We start from the raw sequence: 22,636 nt of genomic DNA on the forward strand, positions 1-22,636 counted from the left end.
TTTAATGGTGGATCGAGGTCGAAGCCAACCGAGTGTGCAACGAAGAAGCGAAATGACCAGATAAGCGGTTAAATGGATAGGTCAACGTGCAAAAGATTCAAATTCTGTTTGACAAGGGAACGTTGATAATCGATTCGGAATTCTGCAGGATCATGCCGTGGAAAAAGATGAGCGGAATGTTTCTTGGCACATCTTCCTTACCATCGATAATGGAAAACTGAGAGAAAATTGAAGCGAGCGATGAGGTTGGGCTTATGATAATCAATATCGCCAGCGACGAAATAAACGCTCGGTAGCAAATCGAGAGTCTCGGCACAGCCGTTTGAGACAGAGATGGAAAGCGAGGGTAAGAGAGGGGAAGAGGGGAAGGGGGGAAGAGAGAGCGATTTGGGGTAACCTTTCTGACGAGATTTTCCTCGCGTGGTGGTGATATAATTCGGGAGTGTTTCAAATCGAGTGAGGCAAGCGTGCACACTCGGATATCTGTCCCTTGTCGCACCTCCTCCCACTGGGGGAGTGCCAGGATGTGCTTGGAACGATGAACGCGCTCACAGTTCACACATTCCCGAGCACACCGTGGCTGCGTATGTGTGTGGCAAAATGTATGAAGGCGTGCATGAGGCACGCGTATACGCGTGATAGTTTGTCGGCATCGAGGCACAGGTACAGCTCATTCCGTTAGGTTGTAGTGGAAGCACCAGGTACGAAGTTAACGGAGAATTTTGCGGCAAAGGGGAAGAGGGATTGGCTACTGAAGAACGTGTCCCACATTTTAGAGCCTTCGTGGAGAAATACTCGCAACATTTCTGATTCGTTCGTTCATTCGCCAACAAGCCGACACCGCATACAACACTGGAATATACGACGTTTTTGGATTTGTTTCGCCATGCGAATGGAAAATCACACCAAGCTTTTTATTGCATATTCGAAAAGATTCGCACCGCTTGTAGCGAAAATAATTGGTGGTTACTACTACTGTGTATATACGAGAAATATGCATGCATAAATTCAAAACATTTCAATGAATAATGCGGTCTTATTTACATAATTAGGAGTTCAAAGGTTTCGAAAGCATAGATTTAATTCGAAAACTTACGAGTGATGTCGCCCGAAATGTCTAACCACACACACATTAGTAACTGTAAGAGAGGTTTTCGTGTTGACATCGTGTTTCCCGAACAATTGAAATTTAACGAGTTTCAACCGTTTTTCGACACGTCGAAAAGCATCGTCAACCCTAAAAGAATATCGTGTACTCCGTCACAGGATTCCGAGACGTTGAATCTCATCTCTGAAGAGCTTGCTCTTTTGCCCCTCTCAGACATGTGACCACCACAAACACAGATTCAACGTACACAGACTAGTCTGAGCCACTCTCACGCACTCACGCATGCACTCACAGACAGGTCGGCCATCTTTCTTTCTGTTAGCCTGCACCCTACTCCTCCTACCCGCCATCGCGCCCTCCTACACCTCCTCAACCTCGTACCCACCCCTCTCTGACGCTCCTCGCCCTCACGACCACCACCCTTCCGCCGACAACGACGGTCGACCTCGCTGCGCGCATTGGCGTCCACCCTACATTTTTTCACAGTCGAACGTTCTCGATTCTCAAAACTTTCCTAAACATCATCCTCTACATGCTCAAAGGTTCCTGCGAATAGCTGTACAAACATTATGGCTCGATGCAGAATAACGACAGTTTACGACAGGAAAAATAAAAATTTACGACCGATAGTGGAGAACAACCACAAGGACATTACTTAGAAAAAGGTGGTCAAGTCAAACCTCGACGCAATTTTCAACAGCGATATTAAATATTTTACGAATATTTTGGTTATTCATTTTGACTTGTATTTAACGGACATATTATGTTAATTTTTTTTCTTTTTTTCTTTTTTTGTGTTTATACATAAAAGTGGTCGACCCTGTAGCGAGCTGCGTGGCTTTTCAGCGATTTCCTACGCAACGTTCCGTTCCCATAGAGCGATTAAATCTATGCACCGTTGCCGACCCTCCGTTGAACATGATCGCCCCTCGATGCGCATTGCTGCGGCGGTCACCCCTCTTTTTTCACTAAATTTTTTTCCCTAGTATCCTATAAAAAATCAACTTCATTTCAAAGGATAATATTCCGCGCTGTAAAATAACCTTCTGCAGTTCGACCGTTAACAATTACGATTTTCAGATGTATTATTTCCACGGATACTACTGTGTCGTAACAATGCTATTAATAAATGGTACTGCAGCAATTATAGCTGTAAATAATTGTAATTAATAACTTCAATTACTACTTGCTTATTAACTTCAATTTATAATTTGCCTTATTATTATATTTTTATTTTAATAAGATCGAGAGCAGGTTATGTCGGTGTATAATATTGTTTAGTTCGCGAATAACATAGTTTCAACGGAAACTGAGCTAGCATGAAAAAGAAAAAAATTGTTCGATTAGATCAACGACGGCGCTGTTAAAGGACTGACTAATAATTTGCTTGTAACTCGTTATTCAATGCGACCTCAGTTTTTCAAGCACGCAGTCACGAGAAACGTGGCAACCTCGGTTGACGTACAGTGTCGTGCAAACGTATTACTGTATTACGTACAACCACGATACTAGCAGGTGTAACTAGGGCGCGAAGCTGAACAACCATTTCGCGATATAGTTGCATGGTGTTATGAAAACAGGTGCAGGTATACCCGATTCTTGCTCTACGACGTCCAGTTTAGACCGACCGGCCTGTTGTTGACACACCATCCCCGGTGAATCATTCCAAGGATAAAGGAGATTCAGACAAAAGAACGACCAGCGGAAAATAAATACGTACTTCGAAACGTTACTCTCGGAATCTATTATTGCGGAGCATTGTCAAAGTAAATGACCCCTTATAAACAACGTGACGTGTAATATGCAACAATAAAAGGCAAACAGGCAATAAAATGAAGTATTCGTCACTATTGAGAAGATTATATGGTTAAAATGTATGTCACCACATTATAATGATTAACATATAAAGTTAAATCTTTTGTATCTCTTCATATATTTACTATTAGTCGACCTTTTCTGCCGATCAGCCTAGAAATGGAATAATATAGTTCGAGAAGTACCCATTTGAAATATATTATCCTAGTGTCGCTGAAAAAGTAACATCGCCATTGTTTTCCAGAAATATTTAGGGTTCTTGAGCAATTAATAAAAACACAAATGTGTCGTACTATATCTGTATGAGAATCAAAACTGCAACCAGTTGGCAAAAATGCAAACTGCTGTCAGAGCTCGACATTCTTGTAATGGATATATCCTGACGACCACGCAGTCGTAATCCACACACGTAATAAAAGGAACAACGGATGGGGAGTACAGGGAGAGGCAGCACGTTGCACAGTCATCACCGTTACACGAATGCGCAGGCGCATGAAGATCGTATACAGGTTTTTTTACACATAAAATAGAAATTGATAATTCATACTATCTTATAGTAAAGTAATTTAAAACTTACTTCATCTTAACATTATCGACAATTTAAGAAATACGAAACATAATGTGAAACACGTTTTCTACAAAGCTGTATTCCTACGTGTTCTATCGTAACAACAATTAACAAGTTACCACACCATTTCTCAAGTTTGTTCGTCACAAAAATATTTCACATGATTGAAGACGTACAAACACAAAATATATTTTTTGATTAACCAAATGTCAAAAATGTCCCTGTATTGGCAAAAAAGTTCCTTACTCAATCGTTTTTTTTCTTTTTCTTTCGAATAACCTGCTGACATAACCCTCTAACAGAATAGACAGTGAATCGCAATGGTAGTAATCTATATTATCGACCAACATCTAGGTGTGCGGGAAGTTTGAATAAAGGAAGGTCAATATATAACACTTATCGATTCATTCTGAGTTAACAAATGATACTTGTCACATTAGTAAATTAACAAATTATTAACATCACAAAAGATACTCTCTAGGGTATACAGTTATTTAGTATAACTCTCCCTATAATATGCAAACGGCCACCATCATCACCACTATAATCGACGCTTCAACCCCTCGCGGGTACCATGATAAAATCGTCACGCTACTTTAATCAGGAACCCGCAGGAAGTTCCATGTAAGTTCTCATCGAAACACACGTGGGTACGAATATGTTGAGCTTCAGTGCACAAGCTAACACTTGTCGCTTATGTGCAGGTTATATCATTTTTTTTTTCAAACGTTTCCGTGATTCACAATGTAGTACAAATAAATGCCAACAAAAATGTATACGTTTCCTCACTTCCTCGAATAAACTAAGTATTAGATAGTCAATTCATTATCAGATGCTAAACAATATTCAATCGCAAAATGCTGTCAATATACATAATTCTTTACCTGATAGTAAAAAAAAATAAGTAGACAGTATCGCTTTTAAATAACGTTTGTCCCGATAGAAAATGATTTAAAACATTTGTTTTTTTAAATTATATTTTATAGGCGTATAACTTTGACATTAATGTAACACATGTAAAACCAATAGATAAGAAACTAAAACACTATCCAAAATGGAATAATATAGACCAGTGGAGACACCACGTGTCCAAACCACGTGGCTAGCTGTTAGGTTATTTCACTTGGCGGGAGGTCAATAGATGAGCGCTTTTTTCTTTCCTGACATTTTTTCAAGTGTATTTAAAAATCATGCGATACAGATGTAACGAAGATGTAACTTTTGGAAGAATGTTAGTTATTTGCATCTATAAATTTAAATGATGAAACAAGTATATATATTTTATGCGTATTACGAGAGATAGCTGACGAGAAATTATACAACACAATTTTGTAAGCTAGGTACAATCTTTGTTCAAGTATGTCTATATCTCAAAGATAACAACGAATCCCTGTTTGAGATAACTTGGCTCGACGAATAACCGTAAATGTGCACTTTGAATTCTTATACGATGTACTCACAATTCTAATCTTTTGGCAAAATATATATATATATATGAATTTAACGATTTTCAAGAAATGGGAAACACTGTTAAAAAAGCAAATAAATTCAAATGAGATACAAATAATTGGACAATATTTTGGATCACCCACAAAGTTGAAGACACGGAAATAAATTCACCTCAAAAAGTAAATGCTTTCACAAATTTTTTAAATAATTTTGATGATATTTCACACAACATTTAACGAAGACGATAAAAACATCGAAGCGAATCGCAAAACTGCAAGTAGAAGCATAGGTTATAAATACATCACAATTATGCACAATGCACCTGTAATACGCTGATATACATGTATGTCACCATCTACTCCACTTTCATCCACAAACTTACTTAATCGCAAGGCCTTCTTTTATCGATTACGAACAATTTGCACAACCGAATACCGTTTTCTTACTCCTTTCTATTTTTTTATACACCCTGATGTAGCACAAGTTACATAATTTTTCACCACAATATAGGATCGGAGAGATTAATTAACGCACGGGCGGTGACACTGTCGACTGTCGACCGAAAGGCACATTCTGACACGTGCTCGAACTCGAGGTTGTGGCACTGATCCGATCTCGCGCGTTTGCGGAGACGAGTAAGGTATGTGTACACAACTCACCTGTTATGGTATGTGGTAACGATTGCAATCTAAACCGAAGGCTATATTAGTCAAATGAGAAAATACGATATAGACGGGGGAAAATCACTAAGAGGAAGTGAACGCGAACGACAGTAACAATGACGCTCCCTCATGAGGGAAGCAACTGCAAAGGTATTACTGGGACTAGGGAACAAGCAGCTGAATGAACACAACAAGGGGGAGGATGGCCGGCGGATGGACGAACGAACGACTCGACTCGAGTCGAGTCAGCCTCGACACCCCGGGGCGTATCGGCGCCTATGGGCAGCGCCATGTCCGACCGCGACACACGTTCGAGAGAATAAAAAAGACAGAGAGGGGGAAAAGAGAGAGAGAGAGAGAGAGGAGACAAAGTGCACGAGGAAGACGGAGTGATTCCAAGAGACGAGGGAAGGAGAAGGGAGAGAAGATTTACGCAACCCTCTCTCGCCAAGCGAAAATCCACGTCGAGAGGCACGCTGTCGTCGATGCGTCGATAAGCCACGTAGTATCCTCCTCCTTATGCGTACTTCACTTTTTTCCATGATTTCCCGAGAAATTGCGAAACTAACCTCTTTCTTCTTACCCCGTGAACGTTTCCTTTCTCTGTTCCTCTTACTGCGTTAACCCTTCCTACGTGTACATACACAATATCGCACCGTGGCGCGCACGTTCACACACATAAACGTGAGCGTATAAACATACGAAGCACTGGCAAACACTTTTGATTCAAAGTACACCACACAGCAACTGGGATGACGATGATGACGACGACGATAACGATGACGATGACAACGATAGCGAGGGTGATAGTAGTGATGGTGATGACGACGATGACGAAGACAGCAACAACGATAACGAAGAACACACGACACGAATTGTGAAATGAAGGGAACGAGGGGCGAATAAAACGAGAGGCAAAAAGCGAAAGATAGATGCACAAATAAAAAGGGAGAAAGCGCTAAGGAAATGAGAGAGAAAGAAGCGTCCTCTCTTCGGCACTGGTAATATCGATTCATAGGGTAGGCACGATGGCAACGACCCTACCTGGGGAAATGAGCTCGAGATGCACGGAACGTTTTCACCTTATCGACACCGCCCGGTTTTTCCCGATGACACCCGAGTTCGATAGCAGCACGATTCTACTTAATACACGGTACTTTTGAAAATTTACACTATACACCACGTCGACTTACCTTGGCATCCTGGGATGCGGCTGATTCGACGACGGGGTGAGAGCCTCTCCACCGAGGACGTACGACTTCGCCCGTGCAGCGCTAGGACGCCATGTCATCAAGTCGAGGCGCGGACTCGGGGCAAATCGCGCATATACACACCGATAGAGAGAGCGCACGAACACCACGTAGCTGACCAACCCGGTGCCTGCCGTGCTGGGAATTCCTGCTGCGCCACCGAACGGCCGTCACGGAACCTCGCCTACGCCCGCCTAGCGCCACGACCGTGCTTTCCGTTCGTGGTACCCTTCACCGCTTTGCAACGCTCACGACACCCGCCCGTTTGCGCGCCCTCGTTCAACCAAACCACCGAAGTTGAGCCGCGCACAACCTCCCGCAATCCTACCACCGCCACCTACCCAATAGTCCCCACTACACCCTTCACCCTCTCCTTATATCCCCCACCTTCTCACCCTCCTCATCACGCACTCCTCCCTTCCCTAGCTCTGCGACACCCTCTACTCCCTCTCGCCTCATCCTGCGCGTTTCGTCCTTCTCGGTTCCCCTCTCTCGCACTCACACTTCTCTAATTTCTCTTTCTTTCTCGCACTTTATCTCTCTCGCACCGATTCTCCCACTCTTTCCTTAGCCCGCAAGGAACGAATCGCCTGACTTCTTTCTCTCTTCTACTAACCATCGTCCTCTCTTTCTATCTTCCTCGAAACCTACACGAACGCAATCTCTCTCAATTCGTCTTCCTCTTTCTTGCTCCTCACCCTCGATCACCCTCCAAAAAGGGCACTTATTTTCGCCCCTTTGTTCTCACGGTTGTGACCAACTTCTCCTTCTCTCTACCTTTCCTTAAACCTACCATCTCCCCTTGCCTATACGCCCTCGTTCCTCGGGCTTCTTTCTCGAACACACCCTCTCCCTCTCTACCTCCTAGCTACTTCTTACGTCGTGTTACTGCGCACTCGTTCTGGCAAAGTCGCCACGAGCTCGTGCAACTACTCGCAAAGTTGTTACCCATTGACGACGTCATGTGCGGTTCCAGCGGTTGCGACAGTCGCTTATCGCTTGTCGTATTATTTTGATAAAGGAAAATGCGGGTTAAAGGGGCACTGAGTTTCTGTTCAAGTTTTTAAAATAGAGTCACACGGATTATGTTACGGACTTGCAACGTGATATCTCATTCATCCTTCTTTTGTTATTTTTTCGTTCCATTTGTTGTTAATGTGATTTTAAATGTTAAAGAAAAAAAAAAGAGATTAAAGCTATACGATAAGCAAAGGGCAAGGATGACGATACATCCAATTGTTGAACAGAGATTCGTAATCGAGAACTACGTTTCGTTTTAGGGATGATCGAGTAGAAAAATACCAGGGGTTGGGCATAGGGAGCTTGGAAAGAAACTCACGAATGTAATAAGACGGCTGTGGAGGAGATGCGTTGCGAGTTATACACGCAACCACGATTTGCGTCTGCGCACTTTTTTCTGTACAGACTCGCCAAGTAGTAGTGAATGATAGAAAGAGACAAACGCTCTCCGCCACGAGGCTGTTTCTCAACTTCTGAGCTGCAAATGTACAAGTACCAACCACATTTGCGTATCCTGGTAGTAGTTTGTCGCTGGTTCAGCTTCCGCTTCGTACCTCGAGGCTTGTTGCGTATCCGTGGACAAGAATCCGAGTGTCGTCACGTTGCTATGGAAATAAATGCACCTTCGTCTGATTTCCTCGTTGAATCAATGTGTGTTGGTTGCGTGTCGTCACCGGAATCGTTGCGCTACGCTGACGGCACCTTGACACGTTTACCCCGACACGCGTATTCTACACTATTACAATAATGTCGAAACGACTTCATTATCGGAAGCTTTTATTATACGATGCTCACTATCTTTATCGATATGATCGACTTAAAACGATGAAAGATCCAAGTCACTGATTGTTTCCCGCGCTTTTACTTTGTACTCCCTTAAACGTAACGTCGAGTGCAGAAAGTGAAGTAAAATATGAACGATGAAAATTCGATTGGTACTTTAAACGAAAAATACATGTATGTATCGTATAACACGAGGTAACGCGTTTCCAACACACGAGGGTTGGCTGGAAGCGATACGCGGGGCGCTGCCGCGGAAGGATCCCCACGGATCTTTTCGGTCGACTGATAAAAAGGCTTGAAGCTGCCTTGTCGCGATGGACGAGGCGTATACGGACAAAAAAAGTCGCTGGAAGGGGAAGCTCCGGAGAGTCTCAGAGTCGGGCAGGGGAGAACAGAGCACGCGGGAACGGAGGGATCGTCTGTCGGTGGCGGAGCTGAGGTGGGGGCGGTAGGTACGGCGGGGACGGTACCAGCGGTGACGGGGTAAAGAGGTAGAGACATACACGTAGACAACGTGGGTCGGGGTAAAGGGGAGCTATCGCCGCCGTCACCGCCGCCACCACCACCATCACCACCACCGCCGACACTGCCGCCGCCGCCGCCACCGCCGCTGCCGCTATCGTCGTCGTTCGTCGTCGACGCCGCGCCACGATGATTTGACTCTACTCGCTACCGCCGCTGACGCCGCCACACGATGATTCGATTCCTCTGCTAGTTGCCGCCACCGCTACCGCCACTGTAACCACCACCGTAGGCCACTCCACCGCTGTTGCTGCTGTTACTTCCTCTCTGCTATATTCCTCTAGTGTCCTTGGTTTCGCTCTAGCAAGACCAGCGTGCTAATTCTACTACGTCGACGCGGTTTTAGAGAAACTTGGTTGGCTCTCCTACTGCTAGCGCGCCCACGGCCAGGGCTGTATCGCTTGGGGCTGCGTATTAGTCCATTCTAATCTCATGGCTTCCCTGCTATGCTTCATCGTACTGTATTCCTTTACAATACATATATACGTATAAGTATATATGTGTAAGTATATATGTACCAAAGCAAATTTCTTTCTCGATACGTACGATCGATTTTGATTATCTTTTGAAACAAATACCAACATACAAATAATATCTATCAGTAACTGTTTTTTCTTACAAGCTATTCTGATCCGATATACCTTATCTTATCAGAAATCTTGGTTTTTCCTAATTTATAGCGGCAGGAGTGTATCTACGTGATTTCGCGCAATTCTCTAAACATTTTTTCCATATAACACACTACCGTGCTATTTTTCTTTTACGATCCCTAAATTAACGTAACCAACATAACGTAACTCATGAATAAACAGGGTGTCGACCGTAGTCTCTTGATCTTTTGACAGCCTTGAACTGTCTGTCCGTTGATAGCCGCGACGATTCGGCCAGTAAAGTGCCTGTGAAACGTCGTTTCTTCGTGCGCGGCTAGAACACAGGCTCAGCTAGTATCTAGGGAACTTAGAAATCCAGTGGAAACTAAGTCGAGTAGAAGGGATACTATCGGAGGAGGTGGCAGCAATGGCGTCGGGAATCGCGAGGAGTAGGCAGAGAGGAGACGGTTGCCTTCATATACCAGGGAAAAGAGGACGGCGGAGAGGGTCGAGGGAGGACGCGGAGAGACAGAGTCGAGGAGTACTACACGTGTCGCTGCAGCGGGGTGTTGACCCCAAATAGCTTTTTTAACGTGACGTAACCACGAAAGGGTTGAGAAACGACTAGCAACGTCGTTCGATGGCCAACCGACTTCTTAGCTAAAGCCAAGCCCTTGCCTCGCCTTTAAGGCTCGTGGCTGCCCGTTAGATGTATAGCACAACGATCCTTTCATACTCGAAAAGCCACTTGCGCGGTTCTCTGCCCGCCACCACCATGACCACAATGTTATAATTAAGATCAGGGATGTGCTCTCAATTCCTGCAGATCTCAATTATACTCTATGCTACATTTAGGTATATTTAACGCCAAGAAAATTGTCGGAATGTAAAACAGAAATAAAACGAAACCTACAAAAAAAATATGCGATATAATATTAATTGTACACATTGTAATATTATTTATAATTAATAATTCAGTTATATAATTGCCTATGTAATATCCTATTTCTGAACTCTATTCTAATAAACAACTCCGTTAGGAAGGAAGAAAATTAATTAATTTTGGATTAATGATATGCATATGGAAATTTACAAGATACATTCGTGGAAGACTAGAATTCTCAGTCACACTATCTTCGTACATTTTGTGAACACCAAAATTAGACATATGTTCAGTTCGGATATTTATGATGAGACAACCATATGTGAATTTACATTATGATTTACATATATGTACTTCTTAGTGCCGAAGGTGGAGTATAGCTAATCACATGGTCAAGGGTGACAGGTTACGGTATGATAGTATCGCTGTTGTCACACTTTCTAGTAACTCTAAAACGAAAAAAATATTGTGATTTATGGTAAAATGAAAAGTAGAACGTTTTTACATACAACTACTCAACCTTGTTGAATTAACAATGTAGTCAGTTGCTGTATAATTGTATCTTACTACGTTATTAATTTTATGGAATAACGAAAGTAAATAAAATAATATATCCATTAGAAATCTAATATAAACAGCAAATCAGACTCGAGAAAATAAAAAACACGGAAAGCTAATTTTTACATAGATATCGGTGTCGATTTAGGAATTCAAACACTGAAAGGAGGTTAAGACGACACTTAACCCCCCGTCGCATATGGTTTCCAGTTGGAACGGTACTGGTATGTCGCAATACAGTCTTGTGTGTACACTGTATGTACCTAATTAGGACTATTGAAGAGAAGGAAAGACAGACAGAGATGTTGAATATAGGGCGTCCCCCCGTTCCTTTTTATTTCGTCATTCAGTAATGTCATACGATCTCCGAGGATACCGATCGAGTGTACGATCTCTATTTGTTTCTAGAATGTCGAATCGATATTTTAGAAATATAACGAAAATAGCAATAGCGTAAAAAAAACGATGTGATAGATATATAACAGAGATCTAAACCATGTCTCTTCCTCTATCTCCTTCCTTAATATCACGTATACATGTATGCGCTGCGACAGCAGTGACTATCTTATCATGCCAGCTACACCCTAAGAGGCGTAAACGATATTTTTCCTATTTGCTCTGGAAAGTACAGTGGTTCCCCGTGCTGATTGAGGAGAGGCCCTTCTAAGGTCAACGTTAGAGTTTTTGAGGTCAACGCAAATAGAAAGGGCGAGATGCGCTGATGAGATTTCATCGAGTTTCCTGGCGAAGCATGACTCGGCCGGACGGACAGTTGTTCAGAGTTCAAAGCAGATATCCTTATCCATTGCCGACCGCAAAGGATATTCCAAGAAACCACGAGCAGAAGGAAACGGTCAGGCTGTCGTTCCTTCCATTCATTTTAGACGGTGCTTTATTCCATTTTACTTGAATTCTCATGAAACGTGCGCGATTAGTAAGTAGAATACTTAAACTGTAACTAATGAATAACGGTACCATTGTTCCCCGATTCTTGTCTCGAACGATTATACTTTGTTCTTGAACGTATAACGCCGAATAGAAATTGATAGCTGGCTTTTCCAGAAAAAAAAAAAAAAAAAAAAAAAAGAGAAATCACAGACAGACATAGCGAAGAGGGTTAACGTTTCAAAAGGGGAAGTTAGAAAGGAATCGTAAAAAAGTCTGTCGTTCGATAAAAAGAGTCAGTAACCGTGGAGGCGAGTAACGGCGTGCATACCTTACATATACGTTAGGAAGGGGATGACTCGAAGGGACATTGCTCCCTGGCCTCGCCTGCCCTGCTCTGTTCTGCTGTGTCCAGAAAGGATCCACCTATCGTCCTGCACTCTCACGGCCCTTACGGACCGTGACACCTCGAGTTCGGGTCCTTCCGGCGACAGGTACCTCGCAAGAAACACTTCCTGTTCAGTCGCCTCGGGAAGAAAACGTAAAAGCGAAAGATTGAAATAATTGGCCAGGAATACGTAGAATATCTGTCGATGCCATGATTTACTCCGATCACTGGGATGCAATTATAAAACTTCTTCTAAAAGAATGAAAAGTAAAATGTAGAAAAATTTAAGCATTCCTGACAATTGTTCGAAAACACGTTTCCTTCCCTTCTTGATACTGTTCGCATCTCTCTCTCTCTCTCTCTCTCTCTTTCTACATATATATATATATATACATACAAATATATATATATATATATATATGTATGTATAATGTATATGCATTTTCCACTCTCTGTTGTTCGAGAAACTCAAAGGTGCGCTATCAAGGCACAACGAAGCCGCAGGATATTCGAGATTAATTCGATGTCGAAAATAAAGGGCTAGTAAAATATTTCCAATGGCTTTCGAGCGGAATCACCACCCCAACAGGTGGTTACGACGCTCTCCAACCGAGAGATAAAACTTTCTACCCCCATGATCGAACCTCCTGGTCCTATGTATTTTCGGTTAAGAACCTGTCGTCGCAACGCGACTATCCCTGTACCTCTCTCACAGCGCCCTCCTGCCTTACCACCCAACATACACTTTCTATCCCCGGGCTGCCTTTCAGCTTTTTTCCCTCTGCCTGTTCCCTTCTCTCTGTCTCCCTCCTGCCCCTCCACTCAGCTATCTGCCCATGCACCTACGTGACTATCCGCATCCCTATTCCTGACTTCTAAATCTAACCCTAGGTCTAACCCAACCTGGAGGCGCCCTTATACCCAGACGGCGGCGTCATGGATGGGGAGGTGTATATATATCCCCACCACGCCATCCCTCATCGAGGGGTCGTTGATCCCCCAAGGACAACGACCTTGCGTCTGCGGCAGCCAACCGTTCGAACGGTTCTGGGTTCCCGGATTCCTCGATTACCAATATCTTTCACTCCTCGCTCGTCTCTTTCCTTCCAACTCTTCTTGCACCCCAACCTTCTTTCCCTTACCCCCACCATTCACCCTCCCCCGTCCCACTGTAGGTACTAACCGTCACCATCTCCTTTCATTTTCCTTTCTGTTTTCTTTCCATTGCTGCGACGTGTTACTCTACACGAAGGAACGTATTTTTTTTTTCTATCAGCCAGTATCAATGGTGAATTGCTATGCACCTATATCGAGAAAGGAGAGGAGGAAGTGCACGCCACGAATCCTCTCGTTGATCGCGGAATCTTCCTCCGACTCGACCATTTGGAACCAGTCGAACTGACCGTAAACAGTTAGTTCGAAGCACGATGAGACGGCATCGGTACAAAGATCGTGAAGCAGATCCACCGCCGGGGTCACTGGGTTTATAGAACCATAAACTCAGGCCAAACAGCTTTTCAAATTGTAAAAGACTATGAAAAATTCATACAAGTCGTCATCGATATGCATGACTCGACCCCGACCCGCATACCTCTCCCACCGTTCTTCCCTGTTCTTCCTTTTCACCAGTCTCACGCATAGAAACGTAAACCCTCGTGGCACATCGATCTCGCGCTCAATATTCAGAATAGTGCTGTTCTGAAAGTGAGTGGTAAATTTACCACTGGCTACATCGCTCCCAACGGTTATGTACGTATACCTGAATACGAAAATTATATTTCTTTCATTATTAAAACCGTCGAAAAATTCGACTGATCTTTCAATTAGAGATAAAAGATAGTTCCGAAAAATATTTAATGTCGTAAAAGTGGTCCATATTTGTGTTTCGTACGACTCGAACTTAAATTCAAACGTGACTGACACCTGGTATGTTAAAACATAGCCATAGTTCTTTAAGTGGGTGGACGGGTGGGTGGTCAAGTACACACGTAGGAACAGAGCTGGTACACATGTATGACATATCTTCACATACACCAACTAGCGCGATACGTGCAGTGTTGGCTGAGCGGGCGCGAGTTGGGAGGCGCGATGACGTAATCTCCGAAGGGAAGGAACAACATCGCCGTTGACCTACTAAAGAACTGACTTTTCTCTCGTTTCTTTTCAGCCCTATCTTTCCGACTTCTCACTATACTATCTCGTATAACTTAAAGACCTTTTTTGGTAAAGAATTTACATACCGTTCGATAAACCAAGAGCAAACAGCATATAAATGAACAATACATATATTACATTATATTATCTTTCTGTTGATCGTTCGAATAAATTTCCACTTGAGCCTGAAAGACTTAACATTTTTCAAAGTTGATCGCGGGATAACCAGTCAGGTAGATGCACAGCGGAGCTCGTAAAGCGAGAAGAATAAATGTGCGACAAGTGCTATGCCGCAGAAATACCAAAGTAGGTCCTACAGGTCTCACCATGGACCACCCTATCGTCACGCTGTGGTGACTTTTGACGCGTGAATACGCCCTTTGTTCGTTCTTGCCTCTCTGTTTCTCTCGTTCTCTTCTATTTCGTATCCCTCCCGGTACCCTAAAAGGTCGCAGGTAAAGTAGATAGACAGGTAGTAAAGCCAATTTCAATTCGATTCAGGAAGATCTAAATCCAATCGATACGGGATTACTAAAGATACTTTGACCTAACAGCGATATCTATACACCTGTTTCTCCGTTGCCATACATAATCGATTTTTTATTAAAACAAAGAACTATTTCTCAGCAAAATACTTTATATTGTACATATCAGTTTTTAACTTTCATCGTTTGCGGTTCGTGCGTTTTAAGAAATATTAAAATTATTATTGTAACAATAGGGTCGATAATTTGTATTACTATATACAGTAAATATTGAAAACGACAGCGTATTAGTCTTAAATGATGCAAGTCCACCGGAGTAAACGAGAAACTCGGCTGCCAATGGTTACGTAGCTTCTTAGTTTGCTCCGGACCAGTTGGACGTCTCCCGCTGGCTATGGCGTGTCGGGGTGGTTGCAACAGGTTGTTGCTGTAGCAGCACCATCACCAGTACCAGCGGCTCCCTTTGGTCCACCAAGCAACTTGGCTAGCTACGGCATGTATGATCATTTTGAGACAACGTTTAGGGAGTCCCCATGATTATTCGGATACTTTCTCCACAGGACCAAAGTCGAAGGTGATCATGGTACGCGGTTCTATTCTAAAATTAATGTATTCGTACGGTTCTCTGGACGTGTGTTTGTGTGCGTATGCACGTGTCCAAATCAAACATATCGATATTGTTCTTCTGTGTTCGATAGCTACTGTCGTATGTGATAAAGAACATACTATTTTATCTTATATCATCGCCCTTAAAGAAAGGCATTGCCTCTACTAAACACATGCACATCTTATTCTCCTGTATCTGGTGCTGTTTGACTTCCTCGGTTCAGCGAGCCAAGAACAAGAATGGTAACTGTTCCGAGGAACGTTCTAATCAACCTAACGTCTCTTCTATTTGCTCGAGTTTCAAACTTTGTTTTCTTCTTTCTTTCTCAGAATTGATAAGTTCAGAGAACACGGAAGGATTACGCGAACCGCAACCCCGCTCCGCGAATACTCGCGGGTAGCAAAGCCCTCATAAAACGTCGAGAAGATGAGCAGGATGCAGTGGACGTAGCCTGACGTAATGCGGTGTGGGAGTGGCGTGGCAGTGAGGGTCAATGCCCTGGTTCCCGGCGATCACAGTTCCTCAACAACCCCGTATAAACGAAAGAACTAGGAACCATTCCTAAGTAAACCTCGCTTCATCCTATCACTTGGTTCAATTCCACGGTAATTTGTATATACAGATTTAATTGCGTCTGAGCAAAATTTTTAAATTCCTTCGTTGAATCTAAAGGTCACGAAGGAGAGAAAAGAAAAGACTAATAGAGAGGAAATACGAAGATACTCAATTTCTCGTAAGGTAAGTTTATTGACTAAAACTTCTATGATATAAATAATACTAAATTAGAAATGTTCACTCCTATAATATAAAAGTTGTGCTGTTTAGATAATTTATTTCGAATTTTCTTCATTTTTCATCCAATGCCAATAGAAGATAAAATAAGATTAAAATGCACGACAAACTCGTAAATTCTGATCACGTCCACCTAAACATCGCCATAAAAAGAATAACACGAATAGCCCTTGAAAGAGAAGAAGGAATGCATCCGATGCTCTTTTCTAAGTTCGATGCAATAGTAGGCGTCTAACGACCAAAGCAGTTACAACAGTGGTAGTCCTCGGAACAGCTCGAAAATTCTCCGTTCCTTCATCGAACTGTTCTCGCAGGTGGGCGTACGGATCGTAAAAAAATATGCTGAGCGCTGCGAAGAAGAAATACGCCACGAGGAAACTACGAATTTCGTGAAACCCCGTTCCACGTGTAAGGATCGAAGCCTGACTGAACTCTCAGGTGATACCGTTAAACTGACTTCCGTCTGCCCACCTACCTACCTACCTACCTACTTTCGTCCTCGTACATCGTCCGACACCGTCCGAGCTGCGTATTTCGCAATCCACCAACCGAGAGAATATCTCGAGTCAGGGGCTCAAAATATTTGAACGAGTGGGACTTCACCACGCTAAATTCGTCCAAGAAAGTAATAGTGGAGACAAAGAGAGAGAGACAGAAAAAGAGAGGGCGTGTCTTGCAACAAAGTATCACCGGTTGAGTGAGCTTGAGAATGCTTTACGATCACTTATTCATCGCTACCATTAATAAAACATGGATATAATCATTTCTAAACTCCTAATCGCGAATTTGCCAATATCGATGTAATGAAATTTACGTTGCAAACAACGTTCGCTAATAAAATTGATTTTATTAACTTTCTATTGAAGAACAAAATTATTTATATAAACGAAAGATGAGCTTATGTAGTTGCTTATTCCTCCAATGATGTTTCATTTATGCATATTCTTATTAACTAAAGTGATAAATAAAGTATAATCTGAATAAGAGCCAAAATATCATGTATTAACTGAGAGGATAAATTTTTAATCATTAATTAATTTTCCAACATTTCATTTAAACTCCGATATCTTGTCCCAAAAAATAAAGCAGAGGTAAACAAAACGTGTCTGTATGATAAAACGTTTCTATTTGCAGTTTTCCATGGGGAGCCGCGGTACCAAAGCATGTTGGTACCAGCAAGTCGGCCTGGCGCGTGCACGAGCGCGAGAATCCAACATATAGAATAGGTCACACCCTCTGGGGACCATTATTACCGAGCACTGTACGTGCACGTGACTTGTATAGGGTCGAGACAAGTGGGTTGGTGCAGTCGTTACTGTTGTCCTCGGTACCCCCTGCTCGTTCAACGACCCGGCATGTATGCACTCGCCATGCCGCGATGTACGCATGCACGCATGCATGCACGTGACGACGGGAAGCTCGCTGCTGCGCTGGAGAGAAGCAAGGCGTAGGACTGTGACAACGAAAAAGTCCAAATCAGAGTGATTTCGCCTCTTTTATCCGAATCTTTTCCCAAGCGCGCACAGCACCACACGCATGCTCCTGCAGAACAATTGGCCGCTATGGCGGTGAATGTATCCGTTCTTCAACCATCAACCGCGCGAGGAAATGCGGAGATTTAGAAAGGAATCAACCACCTATTGTGGAGAATGTATTGTGCCGATACGCGGTGCTAAGTGCGTGCTCGCAGAGCAACAGGAGATATCAAAGAATTCTCACGAGGCTACATCGAACCCTTATAATCGGTACAAAGGAGTCGCGCCATATTTTACACATCGCGTAACGTGTCTAGGTGAGATTCGAAAGAGCAAGTGCCTGCTGAGAAAGGGTTTGAAACTCGAGAAAATGTGTTTGAAAAATCGTGCCGATATTCGTTAGAGATTACGTGCGCAAGCGGGGCCGCGGCAGTCAGAGACGTGCGCGCGCGTGCGTGTTAAATCGAAACTGCGCGAAGTGAAACGGCGGGGTCACGTGGGCTAGAGCAAGTGGGACCAAGGGTCACGAGAGACAGGAAACGGTAGTATTGTGTACCGGATGTCGTAACTTCCGAGTCCTCTGGCCTCGCTGTTTCCCTTTGTGGGAGCACGTGTGCGAGCGAGCAATATCGGGGAACGCGATGACACGGAGATTCCGAAGGGGCAGCGAATTTCCTTTGGTATCGAAGAAATTTCGAAACAGAGCACGAATTGGAAGATACACGAGTGGCTGGCGAGCGCCCTAACGCGCCCTCCTCGAGAGATCAGCCGAGCGAGCAATAGAACGAGAGTATGAGTGTGGTCGTACTGTCGAGGCTCTCTGATAAGAACGAGAGGGAACGAGGGAAAGGAAGAGAGATGGCGGGAGAGAGGGAGGGGGAGGGAGGGAGTGAAGAAAGAAGGGAGAGAAAGGGACGGTGGCGAGAGAACGAGAGGGAGGACGGCGCGCGCGCGAGCGCGATCGCGCGAGGGGCGGGAGGAGGGTATAGTCGTCGTGAGCTCCTTACAGTGCATTGCCTTTACGATCCCTCGAGTCCCCGTCACACCCCGTGCCCCGACAAATCGCGTACGACGTGCCTCTCATGAAGAGATCCACGAAACCAGCTTCGCCGTCGAGCGATTCGGGTCGTCGAGATTCATCGAGAGGAAGAGTTTCTGTATGCGTGACAATGAACACAAAAGTATTGACGAGGTATGTGTCTCTGGGCATACACAGGGTATACCGCACCCCATGGACTAGAGTTGTGATCTTCACTTGGAAGCAAAAGAGCTGATCTCCTGCGCGACGACGCGACGTTCTCTTTTCGTTCCCCTCGAGAACACTGAACTCGCGTCTACTGTCTATAGTGGAGACTTTCACCAGAGTATGTTGTACGTGTTTCGAGGGTAACAAGATTATCGTGTCGGCCTCACTCGATTCTCAATTTACATTTCTCACTCTATAGATACGGTGGAATTTTTCGAAATCGCGTCGCGCGAGTACCAGAGGACATGTTATATGTTCAAGGAAGATTTTACAACCAGGTCTATGAAACGCGTAAATATCGTGAACGCGTAAATTTCGTAAATACGAAAAATCGTACATTAAAGAGTTGTAAATTATGGGAAAAATTTCAAAGTTTCCTAGAATACGTTGCAACTTCTTTCTTCGGGTACCGAGGTTTGTATAATTCCGAAAACAATTTACAAGCTGAAATGGTTTATAGCATCTAAAATAGGTTCTTCGAGTAGGAACTTTCGAAACAGCCACGTTTCATGGCGCACGGGCGCCTTCGCAAGAGGGGAGCACAAAGATGTGTTCGTCCTCATCCCCACTACCCCCATTCACTCCATCTTGCTCGGCACGTTTCTCATCTCGATGTCACGACAAATACGTCGCTTCCTTGTCGTCTGCATCTAATATAATACATAGGTCGATTAGGTATTGCGTATACTTACGCGTGCATGTATATAACTTTTCAGTTTTTGTTTGTATCCTACGTCGTGGAGTTTGCAGTAAAGAAAGTCGGCAAAGTAGGAAAAGAAAGGGTCACGCAGAAGTAAACGCTGAATTGATAAAAAAGATGTGACGTCCAGTGTTAGAGACAAGTAGCACCGGTAGTACCGTAACTCGTGGATTTGTCGGTTGTCCTGTTTCACCTGTACCTGCAGTTCACGCCGGATCACGCCCTTCTTCTTTACACCGCTCTCACTAACGGTTAATCGTCGTCAACTACTTCTTGCGTTCGAAAGAAAATTGAATACACAGCTAGCGCCATCGAGTAGCGATATCGAGTAACGAATTTTGCCGCCACTTCGGTTTCTTTATTTTCTAGTATATCAGACACATATATACTTGGGAACGTAAGTTAGAGAGCTCGTGACATATTCGGTTCCAATCGACTAATTGGATATTTCAAAAAAATGATAGTGCTACTTAATAAGTTAAAACTAAAACAGATCGTACAAGTATCTGCTCGATATGCACATGAAAAGATTCACTGGGTTTGTATCTTTATAACCCTATGATTAGAACTCAAACATTCTCTTTGAATACATTTAAAAGAATATATAATTATTATCATAGGCTAAACTGAAGAAAAGGAAAATGGCAAAAGATAAAGCACTTGAACATTTTAATGAATTTTACGCAGGCGTTTATGGAGATAAGTGGCCAAATATACGAGCTGCATTGTTATCAGAAGAATCTAAATATATGGCTGTGGTTAATAATTTTAGTGATGCAGAAAGAGTCCAACATGAGTTGGAGGTACATTATTGTAATACCAATAATATTACAGATAATAATCGTAAGCTGAAAGTATTAAAAATATTGAAGAGTTGTATCGATAAAATTGTTACAGTTACTTGGTGCAATAAATTTGAGGAGTTTATACAATGTACAAAAAGAAAATGTAGATTTCTTTGAAGCTAAAAGAGTGACAAGATATGGTAAATTGCCAGATAAACAAAATTCAAAGGGCATTACAACATCTGAAAATCAATCAGAAGAACTTCAAACAACTTATTCTGCTAATTATCCAAATTCATTAAATGCTGAAACTACTGAACTTGTTAAGAAAGATGAACGAATACCTACAGAATTAAAATCTATAGATGAAAATTTAAATGAAGTGGAATTAGATACCAATCGTATTGTCAATTCATCCGTAGACTTAGCTATACTTCAGGAATATATACCTGCTACCAAAATAAAAGGTTTGTTTAATTCTAATGTTTCTTTAATCAAAATTAAAATATGTCCTTACAAATATGTTTTATAGGCTCCGATGGTTGGGTTTTGGAATCTGACTATTATAAGTTTTATGATAAAGCTAATGATTTTCAAATAAATGTTGAGAAAGAATTTGTTCTGCCATTTCCAGAATATTTGTATATATATGCTTTTGAAAGAGAAAATTACAGTAGATTTCCAAATCCTAAGAAAGGATCTACCGGTGTTTCAGGTTTGTATCATTTTCTATGGATTTTAATAATAATAATAAATGAAATGTTTATGTATTTTAGAATATTTAATGAATTATTTTATTATTAACATATCCTATATTTTTTAGATTATTACTTGTTTGATGGTGGATCTATACTTCCTGTGTTGGCTCTAGATATACAGTTTAATGATATAGTCCTTGATATGTGTGCTGCACCTGGAGGGAAAGCTTTGACCATCCTCCAAACACTTATGCCTCGTGTACTGGTTGCTAATGATGTTACAGAATCTAGAATAAAGAGACTCAAAAACGTTATGAATCAATATGTTTCAAACATGTGCGAAAAAGAAAATACGTTAACTATAACACAACAAGATGCTAGAGCAATTGATGAGAATGGTACATATAACAAGGTGTCCAGTTTAATACATTGTTTTCTATTGTTTAATACTTTGTGAGTGGAACAATACCTTATTTAATATTTTACGCCTCTTAACTTTTTTAGATCTTAGTTGATGTACCATGTACAACAGATAGGCACATTTTACATTCTGATGACAACAATATTTTCAAACCAAGTAGAATTAAGGAAAGATTAAAAATGCCAGAAGTTCAGTCTGAGATTTTAACGTCAGTAGATAAGATATTTTATTTTATATTTTTTAAGTTTATCATAAATAATTGTATTTCCTTTCTATAGGACTGCATTGAAATTGGTTTCAGTAGGAGGTACAGTTGTTTATTCAACATGTTCTCTTAGTCCTGTACAAAATGATGGTGTTGTACACGTAGCATTAAAAAGAGCGTGGGAAGAACACAATTCTGTTATGGTTGTAAAGTACGTATTTATATCTTTCTCTAAATAAATAATACTATTATTTTTATCGTTAATATTGACTTCTGATACATTATATAATTTTCATAGAGATATGACAGAAGCACTGTTACCCTTACGATGTCTATATGACTTTGGTAACATTGACTTGAAATATGGTCATATTGTTGTACCTAATCTGAAAAATAATTGGGGACCAATGTATTTTTGTAAAATGGTGAAAGTGCAATAGGTGAATGACTGAGAGCCCATTGGATAACTAAAATTAAATAATCAAATAATGAAATAATTTATATTTCAATGCAGATGATTGTAAGTATGTAACATGTTGCTATAAAAAAGAGTAATATTTAATAAATATGTACATGTACAGTTGTAA

The 22,636-nt window shown here is 42.2% G+C and overlaps 2 protein-coding genes across 8 annotated transcripts in view; one reads left to right on the top strand and one right to left on the bottom strand.

The window, feature by feature from the left end:
* Positions 1 to 9,426, bottom strand: part of LOC139985476 (protein tramtrack, alpha isoform-like) — a 45,355-nt gene extending 35,929 nt beyond the window's left edge. For 2 of the 7 annotated variants that reach the window (XR_011799419.1, XM_071999940.1), the window contains exon 1: positions 6,796 to 8,353. The gene's annotated coding sequence lies outside the window, so the exon portion shown is untranslated. The other 5 variants (XM_071999941.1, XM_071999937.1, XM_071999935.1 and 2 more) reach the window with 5 other exon arrangements.
* A 10,457-nt stretch (positions 9,427 to 19,883) lies between these two features.
* L(2)10685 (5-methylcytosine rRNA methyltransferase l(2)10685) lies at positions 19,884 to 22,636 on the top strand. The gene is made up of 8 exons (XM_072022964.1): positions 19,884 to 20,478; positions 20,561 to 20,743; positions 20,838 to 21,192; positions 21,258 to 21,440; positions 21,549 to 21,835; positions 21,928 to 22,052; positions 22,123 to 22,260; positions 22,348 to 22,636. The coding sequence occupies exons 1-8, from the start codon at positions 20,398 to 20,400 to the stop codon at positions 22,487 to 22,489; spliced, it is 1,494 nt and encodes a 497-aa protein (XP_071879065.1). The 5' UTR covers positions 19,884 to 20,397; the 3' UTR covers positions 22,490 to 22,636.

Source organism: Bombus fervidus, chromosome 3 (assembly GCF_041682495.2).
Source record: "Bombus fervidus isolate BK054 chromosome 3, iyBomFerv1, whole genome shotgun sequence".
Classification (NCBI taxonomy): Eukaryota; Metazoa; Arthropoda; class Insecta; order Hymenoptera; family Apidae; genus Bombus; species Bombus fervidus.